General features: G+C 41.1%; 1 protein-coding gene across 1 annotated transcript; it reads left to right on the forward strand.

Moving 5' to 3' along the window:
* Window positions 1-831: 831 nt before the first annotated feature.
* Window positions 832-23,407, forward strand: nadsyn1 (NAD synthetase 1). The gene is given in 22 exon segments (XM_079497223.1): window positions 832-1,082; window positions 3,618-3,633; window positions 3,635-3,676; window positions 5,902-6,018; window positions 6,378-6,431; window positions 6,812-6,901; window positions 7,239-7,290; window positions 7,549-7,637; window positions 9,597-9,714; window positions 10,854-10,985; window positions 11,181-11,252; window positions 12,734-12,858; window positions 14,921-14,969; window positions 15,566-15,668; window positions 15,857-16,025; window positions 16,731-16,866; window positions 17,114-17,220; window positions 17,379-17,510; window positions 18,110-18,179; window positions 21,360-21,488; window positions 22,288-22,464; window positions 22,754-23,407. Coding segments are annotated over 22 exon segments (2,103 nt in total). The 5' UTR covers window positions 832-997; the 3' UTR covers window positions 22,793-23,407.
* Window positions 23,408-23,579: the final 172 nt, after the last annotated feature.

Consider the following 23,579-nt stretch of genomic DNA (forward strand, 5'->3'; position numbering starts at 1 on the left):
AAATTTTGAAAATCTTGCCTTAGGCTATATAGGATGTTAATGTCCATACATAAAAAATGCTCAATACCAAATTACGAAGTCGACAGCCACAGTCAGCAAGTGGATTCATGTCATGAATGTATTGTAACGAGTCAACGACCCTGCAAAAGACCCGGCCGTAACTTGCTCCTCCAAGGGCTCTCTTGGCAAGGGTTGCTCCTTGTCTACTGGGTTGGAGATCAGGGCTCGACTCCAGCTCAGGGTGCTAAACGGCACAGTATGTATATAGACAATATTTTAGGCCAATATATTAAAAAAAACGATATACCAAATTTCCCACTTTAAACAAAAGAAGCCTGTTGGCTGCCGGACTATAGTCAGTGTAACTGCGTTGCTATAGGGAGCAGCTTAGGCTCGAGCTCTTGGGTCCAAGGTTTATTCCCTAGGCTGTTACTAACAGTATCAGTATCAGTGTATAAACAGCCAGGCTGTAAATTATAGCCGGCCTACTGATACTCACAAACGCTGCTGAAATAATAAACTTTGACCCATTTTAGAAGAATGTTTATGTTGTCACAAAAGGTCACATTCACAATTTTAATTTTTATTTAAATGTAAATGTATTTTAATAATACTAATACTAATACTAATACTAATAATAATAATAATAATAATAATAATAATAATAATAATAATAATAATAATAATAATATCATCATTATTATTATGGTACGGATTATTATTATTACCATTATTATTATTATTATTATTATTATTATTATTATTAACAACATTGCTGAAGCAAGTTTCTCTTATTTTGAAGGCCACTGTTCGACGGAACATCTCCCGGATACGGAACACAGCTGTGTTGTTTAGGATTGATAGATTGTTGTGTCTGTTTATCTGTAAATGTCATTCCTGCACACACGTGGATAACTGTACTTATGGACTATAGCTCTATGTTGTATATATTTTACGTTCGGTTGAATCTGTTGTGAAGTTGTGTCAGTGAATAGCGATGGGGCGTAAAGTCACTCTTGCTACTTGTTCGCTGAACCAGTGGGCTTTAGACTTTGACGGGAACTTTGAGAGAATCCTGAAAAGTAAGTAAGAAATGTCATAACAACTATAGCTATTTGAAATAGAAACATAGCGTTAGAAGTGAACTTAAGGAGTTCTATTTCCCTTGTAATGGACCTGACCAGATCTATTAAGGCTACATGGCTTTATCATTTGAAAAGGACACAGGGGGCGCGTTCGGAAATACCGCACCGGAGCGCACTCGCCTATTAGTTTGCATTGCACAGTGCGCTCAGTGCGCTATTTCCGAACGCGCCCAGGGATGGAATCACGGCTGTACGAGCTGTGCTCTCCAGAGTTAGGGACCGGATTATTGATTATTATTATTATTAAATGTATTATTGAATAGCTTATATCTAAATAAATAAATGAAGGACATGAAGACACGTTGTCATAATCCAGTTAATTTACACTGTGACTGTCACATTTTTGGAATTCAGTTAATGTGCAATCTTGCATTTCCCCCATGGATAAATAAAGTGAAAGCTAATCCAATGTAAACATACTAGAATTTCGCCGCCCTTCGGGCGGCTCATCCTAGTTCCGTTGCAGCGCAATGGGAAGAAGGAAATTGCGAGATTTGACAGACTCCACTTCATGTTTCAGCTGTGTTTTTAAACCCAGTATTGTGCCCTTCACATGTAGTAACGGATGGGTATTATTATTATTTGTTGTATTTTATTTTCACATCAAAGCAAATTAAATTAAATTAAAATAAGCACACATGAAAGTGCTTTTTACTGTTTTTGTTTACTTACAATAAGTTACTGTTTTTGGAAACCAAAAGATGTTGAGAATGGAGCAGAACATACTGTAGTATATTTTTGTGGGGACCTTGACTGCATTATAGTAGGCGTACAATCTTTTGGATTGCAGTGACCCCACATTGTTTCTTCGGGAACAATATTTGTAGTTACAATGAGGGCTACATGAGCCGAAGGGAGAGAAACACGTCGCCTCTCTCCAGTCCGTGCGTATGGTGCTGCTGGTGGCTGAATAACAACGGATCGCATCGCTGACTGACATAAACTCAGTTACAATTCAGAGGCACTTCAATAAGAAAAGTCAACTAATAACGCTTGTGTGTGTTAATCTGCCCGATGCTGACGTTAGTATATAATGTTTAGATTGTTTTCCTCTTGTACATGCGTTTGTGGGCACAGTGGCAGGGGGTGAAAAGCCGATTTGTCCCATGGTGTGCACTGCGCAACTGTGCAGTGTAAAACATGCTGAAATCAAACTACACACACACACACACACACACACACACACACACACACACACACACACACACACACACACACACACACACACACACAGTCAGTCAGTCACAAATCCTCCACAGTGTGATTACGTGTCTGCAGTGACACTGATGCGAGGTTACAATGAGTCCGTGGTGTGGTGAGACTGGGAAAGGAATAATGCGCGGAAGAGCTTGGCATCCGACTGCGCGCGTTGTGGCGATGAGATGGGCGCGTTCGGAAATACCGCACCGAAGCACACTCGCCTATTAGTTTGCATTGCATTTGCACAGTGCGCTCAGTGCGATATTTCCGAACGTGGCCGTTGTGTGTGTGTGGGTGTGTGTGTGTGTGGCTGGCTGGCCTGTGTTTTGCTGCGTGGGGATCGCCATGTGAGGGGGCTAGCCAATAAGGGCCCTGTGTTGCATGTGGAGAATTGTGTAGGTTAGTGTGTGTGGTGTAGCCGAACGGGGTGGTGAGAACATGAGGGGGATGTAGCACAGCAATCGGTGACCCCTACATTAAGCTGTGTTGCTCCCAACATGCAGTGCAAATGCGTGTTGTAGCAACCGTAGCCAATGGGAAAACAGGATGCAGTGTTGCCAGGTCCGCGAATTGTAAGCGAGTTGTAAGTAGCGTGTTGAATGGCATTTTTTCTGGGCTTGTTTTCATAGACCTGGCAACAAATTAGGCGGGGGTGTCGGTGCTTGTGGCGTGTTTGTGTTTATTATTGATATTGATATTGTTTGTGAGTCTGGACGGGAGGCGGCTTTAGTGGCAGTGCAAGGACAATTTTTACGCGGCTGGTGTTGAGTGTGGGCGTGCTGCGCGACATGAGGAGATAGCCGTGGATCGACGCGGAGGGTAAGTCTGTGACGTGTTAGTGTGTTTAGTGGGTTGTTGCAGTGTGTGTTGCAGTGTGTCAGTGACGTAGTAGCTGGTGCCTTTTGTTCCTGGGTTGCGCACAGCTTTTTGGGCACACCTTTTCAATTGTATAATAGATATCTCAGAGTCAAAATACATATACAGAACCCACAGAACCCACAGCCCTGCCATGCATGCATGCAGTCAGTGGTCTCCCTCCCGAGTCTAAACCGGTCAGGTCACATGCGTTCCAACCAATCCCCAGCAGAGGCAGATTTGTGTAACTGACCCACCTCACCCCTTTGCTTCCACAAAGGGGTGGAAAATCATGAATGAAACCTAAATGGTATCAGTTTTGTTCATTTCACAGTTATTTTTTAGTATATTATGCTATTATGACAATGAACTCAGACCATTTGAGATGTCAATTGATCTATTGTGTTTCCTCTCCAGGTATTGAGACTGCCAAGTCTTGGAGCTAAATACAGACTGGGGCCAGAGCTGGAAATCTGGTATGACTGGAACATGTAATTTTGTATTTTGTAAATTTTTTGAGGGGCGCCAGCCCCTCCTATACACAGGTTTAATGTTTGTCTTTAGTTCAATGTTTGTTTTGTAAACGCCATTGACAATGAAGGGAAAATGTGTGTCATAATGTGCCTCATTACATCATATTGTCTCTTTATTGTTAATGGCGTTTAATTTGTGTGTTTGTTTTACATCACCATTACATCACCTAATCAACATGAGTTAGACTTTAATATATTAGCGCTCCTCATTTCACACGGGTGTGATTATTTGTATAATTTTGTTATAATTGTGTTATAATTTAGTAATTCCCCCCCCCCCTATTATAACAGGGTCCTCCTTTTTTAAAGCTGCTGCAAGTACATGGAAATTGTCTACCTTGTAGACAGGTGAAAATCCCATTGAGATCTCTTTTACGAGGGAGGCCTGTTCTGGGTAGCAGCAGGACAGTTGCAACATACATAACAAACAATAACATAAAAACAGAAACAACTTACAACTAGAAAAAGTTGTGGCCTCCTGGTGGCGCTATAACAGGCCAATGTGAAAAGGGTGGGATATATTCCTCAGCCTAGTAGGAAAGTCTGTGAAAGATTTCATGTAAATTGCACGCTGCGTTCATGATTTGAGGCTTTTTGTTTCAAAAGGGCCAACCCTGCAAACTTTGAAAGGCAATGTTTGCCAATTAGGATGGAATATGAAATATCGGACAGATCCATCTTGAACACAGGACTATAGAGATAGTGTGTAACGATTTGCGGGATTTTTGGACAGGTCTGCCTCCTCGTGGCGCTATAACAGGCTGTTCTGGAAATTTTGGGGCAGAGGTTCATCGTTGGCATCCAGGGAGTGTATGTGCAAAATTTGACATCCACCGGGTTAACGGTGCCGGAGATTAGCTGTTCACAGACGGACGGATGGACGGACGGACGGACGGACGTAGTGCAAAACATACTCCCTCCCCATAACCTCGCCATAAAGGGCGAGGTCGCTCTTTATGGCACACATCCGCCTGGGTGACGGCAGACTGCTGGGCGAGCGCTTTGGCATGGGGGGGTCAGATCAACATATGGAATGAATTCTGTACTGGCCATATATGGAGCATGTCTTGAGTGTACAGGGTTTGATGAGGTCAGATCACCATATGGAATGTCAGAACAGGTCAGCTCCATATATGGAGATCTAAGGGTGGCAGCCCCAATAACTTTGCGGCGGGCCCGTCTAGAGTTTGAATGGACAGGTATCAGTCAAAAGGGAGACATCGAAGAGGAAGGACGCTTGTCGTGATCCTCATAAATGGAGACGGACATATATTAAGCGTGTCACCCACCTTACTTGTAATGTGATGTGACAATAAAGATTGATTCTGATTCTGACAACCATATATGGAGTCGGACTGACGGACGGGTTTTGCAAGTTTTCATAGTAATCTGTGACCTACAGTCGCAACAAATGCATATTTTTTCCTGACGAGGTTTCACCTTGCCCAAGCTAAAAAGTGGCATGCTAATGAAAACAGAACTAAGTACTTGAAGAAAGGAGAAGAAGCAAGCACTCAGTTGAGTAGTTCAAGGTAATAATGTATCGGGTGCATGGTTCTGGTAGTTACAGTCCATAGAAAAGAATACCAGCACTCACATTGTATCCAATAGGATTCTTGTTTATTTTTCAGTTTTCCCCCAACAGCAAGCAAACACACAGACGTTTCGGCCCGGAGGCCTTCCTCAGCGTAAATCTGAACAATGATGAAGTTGGTGTCACTTATAAAGGGGACCTAGGTGCCACTGTCCGATTGCACCACATATCAGTTAAATCATTCATAATATTACTTACTGCCCTCTCATTTTGTGCAAAGTACACAGACATTACCTGAGAGAAGGTTGTCTGAGCTCTGTAGCAAGATGGAGAATTGGACAGGCCTGTGAAATATGAAGTAAAACCTGTTGTGTATATATGTCATGTCACACGTGTCTCTGTTGTTTAATTGTTTTCCAACCATTTTAAGTTGCCATACCTGATGATGATGATGACGTTAAACGTTGAGGTGCTCTTCATGAGGCTTTTGTCTATACCGTGATTAATTATATTAATACTAACCGAAAGGTTGTTCAACAAACCACCTGACCTGACCCTCACAAACCTAACTATCATTCTACTTCTTATCTCCCGGATTATTTTCCTTCTCTGTCTTCTCGTCCATCTTCCTTAGTGGCTATGGCTGTGCAGATCACTTCTATGAGTCGGACACATTGCTCCACAGTTTCCAGGTGCTCAGGAAACTTCTGGAATCTCCGGTCACCCAGGGCATCATCTGTGATGTGGGCATGTTAGTATATCCTTGCGTCTAACATCTAACAGACTTATGCAGTCAAAATCCTTTACCTCAATATTTGAAAGTTTATTCTATGATAAAGTATGCAGTATAGTTTGATGCTTAACAGTAGTTAAAGTGTCCCTCTATGATCAATTTGATATATTTGGTTCATAATGAACAATTGGACAGCGTTTATATAATGGCTAAACTCATTATTTATATGTCCTGCTGTAACTACAAAATCAATGATACCACCCATCATCTAAACAAGAATTAGTCTTTCTCATGGGTATATCACTGAATTCACCATGAAATTGTTTGTTTGTCTGTTCCTGTACCTGATTATTTCCTTCTGTTATTATGACCCTCAGGCCCATCATGCATCATAATGTGCGTTACAACTGTCGAGTGCTGTTCCTTAACAGGTATGTTAGCAAACCATACGTTAGTTATGATGTATATCTCCTACCTGATACCTGATATAAGGGACATTTTGAAGACAAAGACGGTAATAAACTTACCTTCTGTGAAATAAATTTAGCCCACCTTTTGAACCCATTCAAGCCAATACTAATTTCACAGCCTATGGTACCTAATCAACATGAATGATTTAAATCAATATACCCTCCTCCCCACTGCCTACCCAATCCATGCATAACCAATTGTTTATCCTGACAGGTTAATCTCCTCTTTTAAATAAAGAATCTTAAACGATGTTCGGTTTGAAAGCCACAGCGTGGTCTGTACTACAGTACGAGTGAACTATAACTAAACTAATTTGTCTTATTCTGCTTCCATTCTAAAGGAAGATACTACTCATAAGACCTAAAATGCACATGGCCAACACTGGGAACTACAGGGAGTTGCGCTGGTTTTCACCGTGGAACCCAGTCAGGTTGGTCCTCACAAGATAGCATCAGATGTAAATCTGTACAATACAGTGACATTAGTCAAGATTGGCCATTGACAGATACCAGTATTGCCATATATATCAACTACCGATATTGATAATATACTGATATTCTTTTTACATATTGACATTTACTTTTAAACTGTGTGGAAAATAACCCATTGTAGATGTGTAGGTGTGTTCTAAAACTCATTTTTTCTTTTATTTTTTTTTGCTCGTCCAAATTGGTCTTTGACAGATACATTTGTTGGGTGTTCCCCAAGACAATCTTTAACATGATTGGTTAGTAAGGATATTGTCACATTTTCTTTTGTTTCTCTAGATGTGTAGAGGAGTATTTCCTGCCCAGAATGATTCAGGAGGTGACAGGACAGGTAAGACCTGGGGGTTTGATCAGTTAAACTATACATTTTTTTCCCAGTTAAACCAAATATCTTCGTAAAAAATAGCTGATCTACAAGCTTACAACTCGTCACATTACAACGAACGTTATCCCCAGAACATGGATGCTAGTGGTTAATTGTTTTAAAGATGGTTGGTTAGAGTTAGACCGTTAATTTTCACATGGAAGATTTACAAAGGATGGGTAATTAACTGATAATGATTTGAAACTGACATCTTGTGTCCTCAAGGATACTGTTCCCTTTGGTTACTGCGTTCTTTCTACCAAGGACACCTGCATTGGGAGTGAGATATGTCAAGAGCTCTGGAGTCCTAGAAGGTAGTGTATAGATACGTATAAGAGAGAGAGTCCCATTACTATGTAGTGTTGAGTTGATTTCTCAGGAGACTAATATGTTACTCCTACATATTACATATCACTCCTTTTATGTATTACCCCTTTAAAAAGTAATATTATATTACTTATTTCATTGTCAATGGCAAATATTGAGACGTGTGGGGACAAAAGCTGTATATAGGAGGGGCTAGCGCCCCTCAATAATATGAGTCACCAATCTGCCAAAAAGGCTATAAAATAAAGCGGCAATCTCTCTTGGCCTTTTAAACTAAATGTTTTCAAAAGTCAGCCAACAAAACCTGTGTTATATGTAATATGTACTATTTCTTTTTACATATGAATATGTCCATGCTAAAAATAGTAGTAGTATAAAAAGTACAAAATCAGTCAAGGTCCCCAGTCCCCACCCAGGGGTGATCTGTTTGATTTGGTATCTCTGTTTGTGTATTGTGTGTGTTTGTGTATTGTGGTACGCTGGTGTGTACTCTGCTGTCTGTGAGTGTAGGGATCGACCGATTATTGAAATATCCGATTATCGGCAGCAATATTAATAATTTGTAGTGATGCACGATATAATCGGAATGGGCCATGCCACATCGGAACGGGAACGGTCTCAAAATAATCCATATTTAATCGGTTTTCACCAGCAAAAAAATTTAATAAATGAAAAGTGTAAAAATTCATCAATGAGTTCAATATAAATCAAAAGTGTCTAGTACATCTAGTCTAGAAGAAAATCCAAATCAAATATGATGTAAAATCTTAAGTAAAAATAAACTTTACATTGTTCTACATTTAACTTGTTTACTCATCTCATTCAGTAGTCATTCAGATGTGAAAACACTTGGAAAAGAGTATAGGCTATTTATTGATTGATTGAATACTTCATTAACAGCTGCTTTGGGCCAAGCCCCTAGGGCCTAGGCTTGTTTCCATTGTGGTCGGATATTGGTCTTAGTTTTATAGTTGTGCATCCCTAATAATTTGTATTAATATTGCTGTTCGGCATTGTTTATTAATATCAACATCCTAATACTGACCAATAATTAGATAGGGAGGGGGGTGAAATTATGACAGTGAAATTACTGCCGTAAAAAAAACCCACTTTGTGTTTGAAATAGACACTCATGCTTTCCAAGGTGTGATTTGGAGCCCTAAGATGAATACTAAATGAATATCAACATCCCAATACTGTCCAATAATTAGGGAGGGGTGAAATTATGAAAAACATTGTGTAAACACAAACATTGAAGACAAAAGTGAGGACGCAAATTGTGATTGGCCGGAAAGAGTTGTACAGTATGATGATAAGAGCACCCCTCACTTCACACGGGTGATTTTTGAGACAGCTACAGTATATAGCTTTTATGTCCACAACTCCACATACTGTATATGGATATATGTACGTTTGTACATATATGTACTTATGTAGAGACATATACAGTATGCAGGCGGCCAATTTCTGATAATATGTCACATATATGATAAACAAATACATGTTGCATGTAAAAATATGTTCATATCCGTCTATAGGGGGGTGTGCCCGCTAGGTCGAGAGGTAACAGGGAGTGTACGGCTCAAAACGTTTGGGAACCGCTGCCTTACACTACTCGTTACTGGGTAAAATAATAGTATTACAGTAGTATCTCGTTACTGATCAGTTACAGAGTCCTCTTGATGTTTTGGGTATATTTATTTTCACGTATCTTCACACTTTTTATGCCCAGTTTATGAAATGGCTGTGCTCTTTGTCTTGTCTTTCCTAGATATAGTCTACTTGCCAGCCCATAGATCCCCTATTCCACAGTAACTTAACTTAATAACGCCAGCCCTTCCACATACCACCATCACTATGGTCATGCTGATGGTTGCTTGTGTGTCATTGTCTACACTCTTGTTTCACTGTAATAAAATAGAGTTGTGTTATCTCTGCTCCCTTAGCCCTCATATATACATGGGTCTGGATGGGGTCGAAATCATCACCAACTCCTCAGCCAGCCACCATGAGCTACGCAAGGCTGACCTTAGAGTCAACTTGATTAAATCAGCCACCAACAAGGTACACAATCTACACATACGTTATCCTACACAGGTAGTTTACGCTAGTAACCACCAGATGGCATCATTGTTTATTTCATAGGATTTACAGTCATTGCATATTTAGTTTCTGTCCCATCTTCTACTTGATTATTATTTCTATATTCAGTTTTAATGGCTCACAATTGGCAAGAGATGGCTCTGATGTAGATTCGATAATAATTTGTTTGGTGTTTCGAGATCTGGGGGGACACAACATAGATAGATAATTACATAAACACATACATAGTCGTAGATAATTCCTCTCTCAGAAAGGCTACACATGAATATTTATTTATTTTCCTTAATCATACACTGTGATCACTGTCTGACCTGTTCCCGGGTGATCAGTGTGAAACATAAACAACATTTAAAACAAGAATGGTAATCGAATGTATTGCATTTCAATATCTGAAGCCAGTCTGAGAAAAGGTAGGCAGTCTGAATAGCTAGCTGTAAGAATAAGGGAGACATTGCTGGGGCTCTATTTACATTTCTCGCTACATAAGTCAGAGATGTCAAAAAGTATAAAACAAAAACTAAATGCTGCAAATGTCACTCACCCAAATGTCTGTAATCAGTTGTAAATGGAGAAGTGGGTAAAAAAAGGAACTACAGAAATAATAATTATCATATTGGCAGGCCAACTCAAAGTGGTAGTCTACTTGGGGGAAAAAAAGACAATTTGTCAGCTAGTTTCTTTTCTCAAGTCCTGTATGGGCCAGTAGAGATGGCAAAGTCACTTCTGCTGCGACTAATGTTTGCTTCATACAGTAAGTCCCACACTGAAAGTTAGAGTGGGATTTAATGTGTTGAGCGTTCAGCCATTGTTATATGAACAGCACTACTTTATTTGGCATTTTTTATGCAATTAGATTTAGCCACACATGCTTTGTGTAATCTTCAAAAAATGTAAAGTGAGAGACGGGTAAAATGAGAAGAGATAACTGCAGCAGCTCTGCATAATGTGAGGACAATCTTGTGTTGTACAGATATATCTGTAAATTAAAATACAAAAAGTCGCTATTGGAGTAATACAAACGGCTAAAGCATTTAATCAGCTTAATATAGAATAGAACGGCATGCCATTGACTGCTTATCTCATGTTTGTTTGTTTTTCAGAGTGGGGGGATCTACCTCTATGCCAACCAGAAGGGCTGCGACGGGGACCGTGTTTATTATGATGGCTGTGCCATGGTGGCTATCAATGGCGATATCGTGGCACACGGCGCACAGTTCTCCATGGACGATGTGGTATGGACTTAGAGTGGTTCATTATGATGAGTATTAGCCTGATGTAGGTCTAAGGACTGAAACGCTTGAATCCTCGACAGTAACAAGTGTGTGTGTGTGTGTGTGTGTGTGTGTGTGTGTGTGTGTGTGTGCGTGTGCGTGTGCGCGTGTGCGTGCGTGTATGCGGGTGCATATGCGTGTGCGTGCATCATACAGGAGGTTGTAACGGCCACCCTGGACCTAGAGGATGTACGTAGTTACAGAGGAGAGGTGTGCCAGCCTCATATGGTGAGATTTGACCTCCAGTCCAGAGTAACCAGGATCACTTGATCTGTTTTATTATGATGTCAAGACCCCGACCGCGCACATAACACCTCATCCGCACTGATGCGAGCAGAGCAACATCGTCCACCCATCCATATATTCACTCGCAAAGTCTCTATTTGAGCGAGGTTTCGCGGCCCCAAACACTTTCATTGGTTGAGATCTACACGCTACTATTTATTGGTTAATATGGTTATTTGATTGGTGCAGGCTACGTCATAATGCAATGACCAACGCTCCATATCAGTTTATAAGAGCTGCTATTTTCTAGTCTACCTGCACGGCTGAGAGCCTTTTTTGCAAGCAGGACGGTGTTGGACAAATAAACATAACTCTCACTGTGCTCGTCGTCTTCGGCCTCTCCGGGTGTGGTTTAGGCCTGTGCAGCAGCAGGTACATGCTGTCATTCACACTCTTTTGGGCCTGGTACACAGACTGGGTGTTCCTTACATGGCACTTTAGACAGTCCACGCTGATCTCAGCAATCAGCCCGTTGCTTTTAATGTGAGAATCACATGGGCTGAAAATCTCAGTTATGGCCGAGAAGATGATCAGAAACAGGCTTGAGGCACATTGGTAGATTCCCTTTGTTCCCTTTGATCAGAAGAATCTTTGACTCTTCAAGATCTGAAAAGAAACCTGTGTTGATTTGAAAAGTTATGAATGCATGAAAACGGCCATGCATGACAAACTGATGAATGTTACAGTATTTTTGTATGCTGTGGCATTCAAATTATACCCACTATTAAATATTTATCAATTTTTTTAAATGATATATTCATCATCAGGAAAAATAAATAATAGTGTGTGGATAGGATATAGCTTTGCCGGACTGGAATTTAATTTGTCTTCTCTCTCACTAATACTTGAAAGATAGCACACAGTAAAAAATGTTCCAACATATTAACATCTCTGTGTAAATGGAATCATTCCGTCCAGTCCTGTACATGTATGTAGTGTACTGTATGTACTCGTTATTTCAAATTAATGGCATGCTTATGTAGTGAGTGAGTGAGTGAGTGAGTGAGTGAGTTTGTGTGTGCATGTGCAGTACAGTATTTGTGTATGAATGGGTGGGTGCACATATTGTATGCTTGCATTCATGCAGAGGGGCCTGCATTATGTTTACCTGTTGCAGGCCTCTACTGTAAGAACTGACCAGACAAAAATAGCATGCTTGATATTTAGCTCTCACATGTCATACTGTTGCACAGCACATGAGCCTGTCACAGCACAGGGGCGCTTGGTGCTCTATTGTGCTCTCTTCAGGAACTTGCTTGGAAACCACAGTGATTTCCTCTGTGTATTGTGGTGATGGGTTGAACAGCTTTCAGTTTGTATTCTCTTTGTCTGTCTGTCAGAAATAACACCACCTTGCATGCATGCTGCAGCTTCACTGACTATCTCGCTCTGTTTCTGTCTCCCACTCACCTGTCCTCTAACAGGAAAGTGAGCACCAGCCGTGTCACAGGGTCAAAGTTGACTTCTGTTTGTCCTGTGACGATGATATCTACCTCCCCACTCACCAACCAATATCATGGCAGTTCCACACACCAGAGGAAGAGATCAGGTTGGACATTTACTTGTTGCCAGAGGAATTACAGTAGATTACTTGAGTTTTGTTTACACACACACAAACACACGGCAAAACCCTTAGCGACAGAACACAGGATTCATTCAGGATTCAGCTTCAGTTTTGATGCACTCATCTCCTCCTCCAACGCTTGTACCTCCTGAGTGGTACATCGTTTACAGCTGCTATGTTTTTCAATTGGGACATTATAAAACACATTATCACAGCTCACTGGTCATGAACACTACCTACTGCCACAAATCATAATCGAATTATAGAACAAAGGTTTTTATATGAAGCATTTCACCCTCCATATAAACCCTTCATGAGGAAAAATCTTAAAGGTAGAGTTCACCCCCACAATGCCTTTTCTTCTATCGATTAGATTACCCAGCCCATGGAGCCTTGAATTCATGGAGATTTTTGAGGGGTGCTAGCAGCCAAGTCTATGGACTTTTATTGTTTAGAGCACTTTTAACCAAGTCAAGTCAAGTCTATGGACCTTTTATGTTTGGTTACAGCAGTAAACATAATGTGACATCATGTGAGTCAATATAAATACATCTTGTGCCACTCACTTCAAGTTTGATTTTTATTTATTTATTTCCTGCATTCCTAAGCCAATAATATGATAACCGGCAGAGTATCCGGTAGGAGACTCCTTTGAGTCAAGGCTTCTTGAATTCAAGGCTTCATGGGATGGGTAATCAATAGAAATTAAAATAATTATTTTTTGGGGTGAGCTATCCCTTACTAAAACAGTTGCCTCACTCATTCACACAGGTCATAAACTGTCTTCTGCAAAAATGTGTCCCTTTCAATATTCTGTCTGTCGATTTAAACATGGTGCATGTGTAACAACCAAGTTGGAGCTCGGTTCCTACAGTCGAAAGGAGATAACGTTTGTGAGTACCGGGGTAATGTGGCCATCCTTTATCTAGATTGAAGGCTAGTATTGTCCTCAGCCACTGTCAGGCTTGCTGGAATCAAAAATAGATGAGGGCGATAAAGGCAGACTGAAAGGTTGCATAATGAATCCACTTAAACATTAATCGCTTCTGTGTGACATTCATTTCACTCCCCCAACTGCTGTCTTTGGCTTCATTGTCTACGATAGGAGAAAACATCTTCATAGCCTAAGAAAACAGTATATCCTGCCTCACTGGTTAACTCATCCTGTTTCCTCTGTACATTAAACCATGGTGTAACACAGAGTCCAAATTATTACATTATTACTAAAGGTGGCCTTACACTACACTAGCCGATAATCGGGCATTTTTGACGTTCGGGGGTGCCCGACCGCTCAAAGCGCGATCGGGATCGGCCCGATCAACATCAAGAATGTTTGATATTTGCTCTGCCCCGCTCCGATTATCCTGTAGTGTGTGGTGCTATCAGATTTCAGATTGAAAAAAATCGGCTAGTGTAAGGCCACCTTTAGTATTACCTTACAGAATTACCTTACAGAACACCAACTAATGCTATGTGACAAAAGGAGTTCTCACTGCTAGTTTATGTGCTGACATTTTTCTTGTCCCAAGGACATTGAATATCTAATCTAATATAGTCTGGTTGCAGAGAATAAAACAAGAAAGTTGAATCAAGGTTTATGTGTGAGGAGTTCAAACTATGGTAGCCAGTCAACAAGAATTTACAATGTCTGTGTTTACGTACAGTACCCTATCACTCCTTTTTTGTACACTTGTATACTGTTTGGTTGTTCACAGACGCTAAGTACAGTATGTTATGTTGAAGGTATGTTCATTATATAATGATCGGTTTGATGTCCATCTGCTATCCTAGTTATGTTGTGTAGCACATACTTGTTTTCTTGGCACTCTAAACACTTATTACTCAACCACTTACCCTGCATTGTGTTACACGGTTTCTGCCCACTTATTCAGACCTTGTACTTTGTACATCTCTCTGCATAAGAGCATCTGCTATACAATGCCTAAAATGTGCTACTGAAAATAATCAGGTAATGTTAACAATTTAATGTTAATGTCATCATGGTAATAACCTGGTTTTACTGTGTTAATTCTGTTGTGCATCCCAGTCTAGGACCTGCCTGCTGGCTGTGGGACTACCTCAGGAGGAGTGGGCAGGTGAGACCTAGGAAAAGAAGAAAGGGGGATCAATTTCTCTTTGAGTTCAGTACCTTGCTCAAGGGCACTTTGGCTGTGCTGATGGAGTGGACACTGTATATATGAAACCCTGTAGTCACCCTGTAGTCTCCAGCACACAACTGAAATGCACAGGCATGTCAGCGCTGGGGATCATGTGCGGCCTCTCTCCATACCCCTAGCCACAGTTGGATAGTGTAAGGTTTAGAAAAATACAGAATTCAGGTCACTATGCAGGTGAGGTGAGGAGGGGTTGGGAGTCAGAAGAATGGAATGCTCTTGCATACTGTGGAAAGCTTATTAAATCATGTACTGTGGAGAGCTTATTAAATCATGTGAATAATGTAACATGACTTAACACAACGTTGATTTCTTTTGGGCGGGGCAAGCAGAGTCTAATGAGCTTAAAGACGAATCTTACAGATTGGTTGGTCAAATTGCATTTGTAACATCTCATTAATATTCAGTCAGGACTGGAGCTTGACTTTTCTGTGATAACACACATTTAACCTTCCAATAGGAAAATAGAAATGTTTAAGCGGTCGTCTTTAGTGGTTGTGTTGCGCGTTCTGTTCCAGGGTGGGTTTCTGTTGCCTTTAAGTGGAGGTGTAGACAGCTCCTCTTCTGCCTCTCTTGTCTACTCCATGTGTGTGCTGGTCTGCCGGGCTGTACGTGACGGCAGTAAGTACCAGTTCTATCACAGGCTTTACTCAGACTGAATGCAAGACCCATGTAAGATACTTGACTTTGATCACAAGTCTGATACAAGGTACAAGACAAATTACCAGGAGAAAAACAATCTCTTTCTCTCTCCCTCTCTCTTTGCTTCCCTCCCTCCTCCATCTGTGCGTTTCTTCCCGGTCCCTCAGACAGTCAGGTACTGGAGGATGTACGCAGATTGGTTGGAGATGTGTCCTACAGTCCCGAGGAACCCAGAGAGCTGTGTGCTCGAGTCCTCACCACCTGCTACATGGCCAGCGAGAACTCGTCAGAGGGCACGCGCAACGCCGCCAAGGAACTGGCCAGTCAGATTGGCAGGTACGTAGGGATGGTATTAACCTGGCAGATTTTGGGGGGTGAGAAATTATCCAGTTTTGGCTTTGGGTATCTATGGCAAAGCACGTATAAGACATACATTACTGTATTTGGGGCATTCGAAATGCATTAACAAAGATTAGGAACTGAATTTAACGTTACTTAATTTCAGAATTCATACACGTTCTTCATCAGGTCTGCATCATAACGTCATCATGATGTCATTTGGCTTGCTGGGAAAAAATGGGAATGCTTTTCTATCCTGAATTAACATTAACTTTAACTTTAACTAAAATGTGCTCTAATCCATAGAATCCAGAGATTTCTCATGGTTACCTGATTCGATTCCTCTTAGGTTAGGGTTTAAGCCCAAATGCAAGCATTGTCTCCAATGACAGTTACAAGGAGTTGCCTTAAGTGTTTTGTTGCAAGGAGTTGCATTGGTGCAGTTGGTGCGGTTTGGCCTTTAGTGTACAAACGTAGTGTACGTTTTCCTGTCTGGCTTTGGTAGAGACGTGCGTGATCATAAATATTAATTGGACTGTACGAGACATATGAATACTGAAATTGCTATTCGTTTAGATACACAAGTGTATCACAAGCGTCTTTCATTGCTTTACTCTCACCTATCCTTGAAGAACTAGAGGAGCTAGAACTTAATTTCATGTTATTGACATTGTCAAAACCATTGTTTCTTGTTTTTTACAGCACCCATATGAATATCAATATAGATATGGCCGTGAAAGCCATGCTGGGTATATTTTCCATGGTTACGGGAAAGTGGCCCCAGTTCCGTGCAAACGGTGGAACCCTCAGGGAGAACCTAGCACTGCAGAATGTGCAGGTTGGTAAGCCTTTCATGTTTCTCTCCCTCTCTCTCTTGCTCGCTTGCATTTCTTCTTTGTAGTTTGCAAACAAGTTAACAATTTTCCCGCTGAATGTTTCAGTAACAGCCCTTCCTGTGTGTGTGTGTGTGTGTGTGTGTGTGTGTGTGTGTGTGTGTGTGTGTGTGTGTGTGTGTGTGTGTGTGTGTGTGTGTGTGTGTGCGTGTGCGTGTGCATGTGTGTGTGCGTGCACGCGCCCCCACTCAGGCTCGTATCAGGATGATATTAGCCTATCTGTTTGCCCAGTTGAGTCTTTGGGCAAATGGCAAGCCAGGAGGCCTGCTGGTGTTGGGTTCAGCTAACGTGGATGAGAGGTAACGTTAGGTTTCTGCACTGTCAATGAGAGCAGTTGTATCAGATTGTAGCTCTGTTTATTAAAAGAAAACATGTCTTATCAAATATACACCAATCCTTCCTTCCTTCTTTTCATTCTTTCCTTTCACATTTGTGGTCCTTCCTTCTCTCCTCTCAGTCTCACAGGCTACTTCACTAAGTATGACTGTTCCAGTGCTGACATTAACCCAATCGGAGGAGTCAGTAAGATAGACCTCAAGAGCTTCCTACTCTACTGTGTGGAGCATTTCCATCTCACTGCCCTGACAAGGTGAAGTCAGGAGAACACTGTGGTCTTTCGCTGAAAGGGAAGGGGCAGATGTTTTTGAATACTATTACTCTCGTATTACTCATTAACTGAACCCTCAAACAATATTTAAAAGTGTTTTTGAGACATTGGTAGCAGCTTCCTATTATCATTTTTAGTTTTCTGGTGATCCATGCTGCTAGTACAAATCATGGGAATATGCATACCAGTAAGACGCCCTGAGGGCGAGAAAGGGCTTGGTCGCAAGGTGCACGCATCTGCCTGGGTGACGGCAGACTGCAATAATGTCTATTTCAAGATTTAGAGAAAATGTACACTATTTCATCATCCTACACCAATGCAACTACTTGCAACCATTATCCCCAATGGCAGTTGCAAGGACTTGTGGACCTGCCACAAAACTGTTTTGTTGCAAGGAGTTGCGACTACAACACTACTGTGTTGCATTGGTGCAGTCTGGCCTGTAATATTTGCTAAAATGCCAGTGTTTCCGAATATAAAGAAAACTTAGATTTTCTTTCCCACTGTCCTAACAGAGCACTTAGTGTAGTATAAATGTACTAAATATTATCATTTGACATGATTTCTGGTTTCCTCTGCAGCATCCTGGCTGCTCCGCCCACTGCTGAGCTGGAGCCACTAAGTGACGGACAGGTGTCCCAGACTGATGAGGTATAATAACACAGACCACTAAAAGAAGCTGCTCACATTATACAATTTATTTTAAACATGCTGGTGAATATTTCCCAGCTTCTTGCTTCCCCACAGTTCATTTTGTTGTTCATTTGTGTTTAAATAGCTGGTTGTATCATGTGTCTCAGGTCAGGGTATTGGGGTGAGGTTCTGCAGTCATCTGGAGGGAACAGGAGAATTTAGAGTTTGCTACCATAGCTGTGCTACAGTATGGAACTGTAACTGGTTGGATTCAATCCAGGGTCACTCTTGTTGTTATTGTAGCTCTCGGTCTGATTGTGGTTGGCTTGTTTGTTCTCAGGTGAAATCTGTCTGGCAGTAGTACTACTAGAGACACACTGCAGCTTCTGTTCCTCTAGTCTAAAATGAGGCACAACAGCTACAGTAGCTGTGTAGAGAGAATTATCATTTAAGTAGTATTTATTGTAACCCTTTATTTAGCCAGGAAAAAGCCTCACTGAGATGAACAAGACTGGGTCAAAACCCAGTATGCTTGGACCTATAGGGCCGGGCTGGTTATTTCATAATCGTGCGGTTGACAGACATGATTCATCAACACGCATTCAAAACAACACTTGGCTAGGGATCAGGTCTAGAGAGGATGCAGAAATCTGTGTGTGCAATGTGCATGTATGTGTGTGTGCAATGTGCATGAATGTGTATTGTGCAATGTGCATGTATGTGTGTGTGCAATGTGCATGTATGTGTGTGTGCAACTTACCTGATGCAGAGCTGGGCTCTAGACCTGACCTGACTCATACTGAGCAGTATATTGAAAACAGCCTGGTGACACGAGTTCCAGGATATACAGGTACATCCTGGAGTGGTTTACAGGTTCAGTCTAAGGAATAATAGCATATCTGCTAGCCGTAGCTTATCACCGCTAGCAAAGAGTTGCTAATAATGGCAGGCTACTGTAGATGGAGAAGATGCAAATATTATAGAGGAAATCTTGAAAAAACAAGAGGGTGGCCGCACACGCCAATAGCAGGGAAGCTGGAGGTACCTTCACTAAAAACGCCGGGACAACGCTCCACACGTCCCAAACTCTTCTCCCTTCTGGCTCCAAAACTATGGAATGCACTTCCCATCACAGTCAGAACTGCAGCCTCACTCCCAATCTTCCGCCGTAGTCTGAAAACCCACCTCTTCAGACTCCACCATGGCCCGTAGCACTTGCCCTAGCCTAGCCCCTTAGATAGCACATTATGTAGACTTAGATAGTATTTTAAACAGACTTATAGCTTGTTACGTAGACAGCTCTAGAATTGCACTTCATGTAGTCATAGCACTTTATAGTACATATGTATAATATATTATATAGTATAGTATAGTATGTATAGTTTACATAGATACTCCACTGTTACGTTCTTAGTCTACGCATGATTCATGATAACTACGTTTTATATATGTGATGTATGCCATGCTTTTGTTACTGCTTAATGTAAGTCGCTCTGGATTAAGAGCGTCTGCTAAATGCCTAAATTGTAAATTGTAAATTGTAATAGCCATATCAGGGAATGATGAAGGCTTAACCGCCGAATCGTTGGATTCATTTTTGTCTTACCTGCTGTCCTAATAGAATATTGGCACTCTGGCTATTGGCGTGTGCGGCCACCCTCTTGTTTTTCCTCTACAGTTTTCTCCCGTGTGCCGGCACCGCTACAAGGACTTTGGTGTGCGTCAGCTTCTTTGTACACAGTAGAAGATGCAAATATTAACATGCGGATTATACCAGATTTGTTATGTCAAAGGAAATGTTTCGGCATAGTCAATTATTTCCTTCATCAACAATAACTGACTTCTCTGTCCATCCTAAAGTCCACAAAGGCAACCCATGTAACATAATTTGTTTGCTAATTCCATCCCTAATGCACAACATTATCCATCATCACAAAAAGCCACACTTATGTACTGACATCCTCCATATAGGGGCTATTTTTGTTGAAGTAAAAGAGGATTTTTTTTTATGTTTGTGGTGATTGGTCTTCATGTGATGGTGTTTTTTTTATATATCTCTGTCTGCCCAGGTTAGGCTGGCAGTTTAACTTCCTGCCAGGAAACAATTTGGTTTAATTTACTTAACGACTTAACTCTTGTTTGCACATGGTTGCAGGACCTGATGATACTTAATGTTTTGCACATACCCACCATTATGCTTGTCCTGTCTCCTCAACCTGCAAGTTGCTGAGCTTCTTCACTGGCCTCAGTTACATGCACAAAATGTATTCAGAATGAATGAATTCATTCCGAACAGAGATTCATACCCAACTGTTTACATGGAACCTGAATACAAGTATTCCTATTCCTCAATTGTTTACATGACCAAAGCATTCATTCGGAATATAACTTTGGACTATAGAGATGGCCAACCCATAACCGTTATCCCTTAAGAAATGAATAACCGACAAACACTAACAGCTATTATCTGATGAAATAAAATAAAAATATATTTTGAAGCGCAGTCCCTGCAACCACACGCGACCTCCACCCAAAACAAGCGCATTTTATAAACTTGGTGTATTTGTATTTTTCTGCGCACATAAAATGTCTCCAAATGGCCATCCCTACTTAGACATGGGCATAAAGCACTATAGTCTACTATTAAAAGGGCAGACAAAAATAAGACAAAAATAATGTATTCCAAACTCCCAGTAGCATTCGGAATAAAGTGTTTATATGGTGATCTATACCGATTGAAACGGTATATACCACCCCTCCAGACCAGAATGAAAATTCATTCGGAATGGGATATTCTATTCCAATTGAGGTGTTTACATGAGCATTTTTATTCTGATGACTGGAATGAATCCATTCATTCCGAATTAATTTCTGCATGTAAATGGGGCCACTGTGTCCTTGGACTTAATGAACCGTTGCTGTCAGTCCGGAGGGAGTAACCTGTACAAAACACAGATCTGTTTTGACTATCTGTAACATGCTCTCCCATTTTGTGCCCTGTATGTCTCCCTCTGTCTATCCATTTCCAATTCTCTCTTCATAACCTTCTTTGTCCCCTCCACACTCTCGTCTTTCCTCTCCCCTTGCATCTCTATCCGTCCAACACCCTCCCCACCACTCACACACACACACACACACACACACACACACACACACACACACACACACTCCCCCACCTCCCTCAACGACCCCCTTCAGGCGGACATGGGTATGACCTACTCTGAGCTGTCGGTGATCGGGCGCCTGAGGAAGATATCCAAGTGTGGTCCTTATAGCATGTACTGCAAACTCATTCACATGTGGAAGGAGATACTCTCTCCCATGCAGGTCAGTGTGTTCAGTCACGGACCGTTACCCTCCGTCTCTGTTTGTGAAAATGGGGGAAACCACATGAACTCCTTTGGGTGGCAAGTGAACCAGCTTGGCAGGTTTCACACATTCTGTTGTTGAGGAAATGTCTGGTGTTTGTTTTCTTTGGCAGTAATTGTCACAGGGAACTCCCTGTTCATCTTGAACACAATTATTGAATGTTCCCTAGGTTTTACCTCTGTAATATGTAATTGTTGTGCCAACTGAGATTCATGCAAACAACATATTTCTGATTTTGCACACATGAATAGCAAATCTTCCAAACCTGATTAAATAATGGTCTTCTATATAGCCTCCCATAGTCATAGGTTGACTTTGAATATAGTTTGTGTCTAATTATGCAGAAATTCCATTAATATATTGCTGTCAAATTTTTAACTATGCCGCTCTTAAGACCTATAGAGCTTAGCATAAAACAGCAGCCCCTGACCTTTTCTGGATCAGGGCCCACTTTAAAATGTTGTCTATGGAGAAAATAAAAGGAGTCTGACTCCTGACTCCAGTGCCGGTGCCAAACAGGCCACTGCTATGCTCTACTTCCTTGTATGTCAATTTGTCAAATAGCAAAAAATAACCCATCTACCAGCTCACAACGCGTTTAGAAATAAAATAATGAAATCTTAGAAATATTTTCAAATTTGTGAAGATGTTCGCCTATAATAACATGCTCAAACAAGGGACAAGCGCTTGCAAGTGGTAAATTACAACTTTGGTCAAGGTGTAGTGTCTCAAATGAACATTGCTGTGTGCATACCAGGTGGCCCAGAAGGTGAAGCACTTCTTCAGGATGTACTCTGTGAACCGCCACAAGATGACCACTTTAACACCGGCCTACCACGCCGAAAGCTACAGCCCCGACGACAACCGGTTTGACCTCCGTCCTTTTCTCTACAACACCCGATGGACCTGGCAGTTCAGGTCTATCGATAACCAGGTATAGATGTGGCAATGGCAAGGTTTATGCGTTAGCGCAAAAACTCGTATTACATCCTGCTTACGTTAATTCAGCCTTAATTTCAAATGCAGGAATGTTGATTTTGTTACACTGTTTGCAATGGCAAAGAGTATGACAATTATAAATTAGATATCTAGGAGTCCCAACAAATGTTTGGAGCTAGTTTATATTGTTATGTTGTTTCTTGTTGTTTCACATTTGAGTATACTTCATTTACACTTATTTCTGACATTTTTACAATTAATTATTTCTCCAATCATTCCCCAAGGTGTCTCAGATGGAAGCAGGAAGCTCCCACTGTCCATAATGTCATGAGACCTCATGCAATCATCACCCTCCCAGAGAAGCCATATACTGTAATTGTGATTAACCATCCAAGATTAAATGTTGTTTTAAGCTGCTCTGTGTTCTTCTCGGGTTTGAGCAACTGTCCATTGCATAATGGAACCCAATGTCTTGTCCTAAAAGGATAAACACTGTCCCTTTATCTTCACATGTACACCAAAGCTTGAGACAACTTATGGTGCATTGTCACTGCTATTGTTAATGTGTCTAAACAAAGCACCACTGTTGGTTACAAAAATGACAATCACACTCAATTCTCAGGTCTAATATGTAATCAATAAGAATGTATTATGGGCCTGGGCCAGTTTAGCGGTCCAGGCACCTTGGCTGGTAATCCAGCATGTGTCGGGGGTTCGAGTTCCGATCCCGACGAACTTTGCTGTGTGTCTTCCCCCCATCTCTCTCCCTGTTTCATGTCTACCTGTGATCTATCAATAAAAAGAAAAAATAATGTATTATGGAATAATATATAGGCTAATCAAGGAGAATGTATTATGAATTCTGCCTGGAAAAGACATGACTGAAACCTGGATATCAATGTTGTGTATGGTCATCAATAAACAGTTTCTTTCTTCCAGTCCATTTGTTCTGTTTACAATTTAAATGGTTTTGTTATGATCTCGGAACTTATATGAAATAATGGTGAAATGGTTAAGGAGAAAGGTCCACTTTTCTAAAGGATTCAATTCCTCCTGAATTCCTTCGTTTTGTTTCTTGTTTAAGCATTATTATTGTATTATGTATAATAA

The sequence above is a fragment of the Electrona antarctica genome (assembly GCF_951216825.1).
Source record: "Electrona antarctica genome assembly, chromosome: 3".
Taxonomy (NCBI): domain Eukaryota; kingdom Metazoa; phylum Chordata; class Actinopteri; order Myctophiformes; family Myctophidae; genus Electrona; species Electrona antarctica.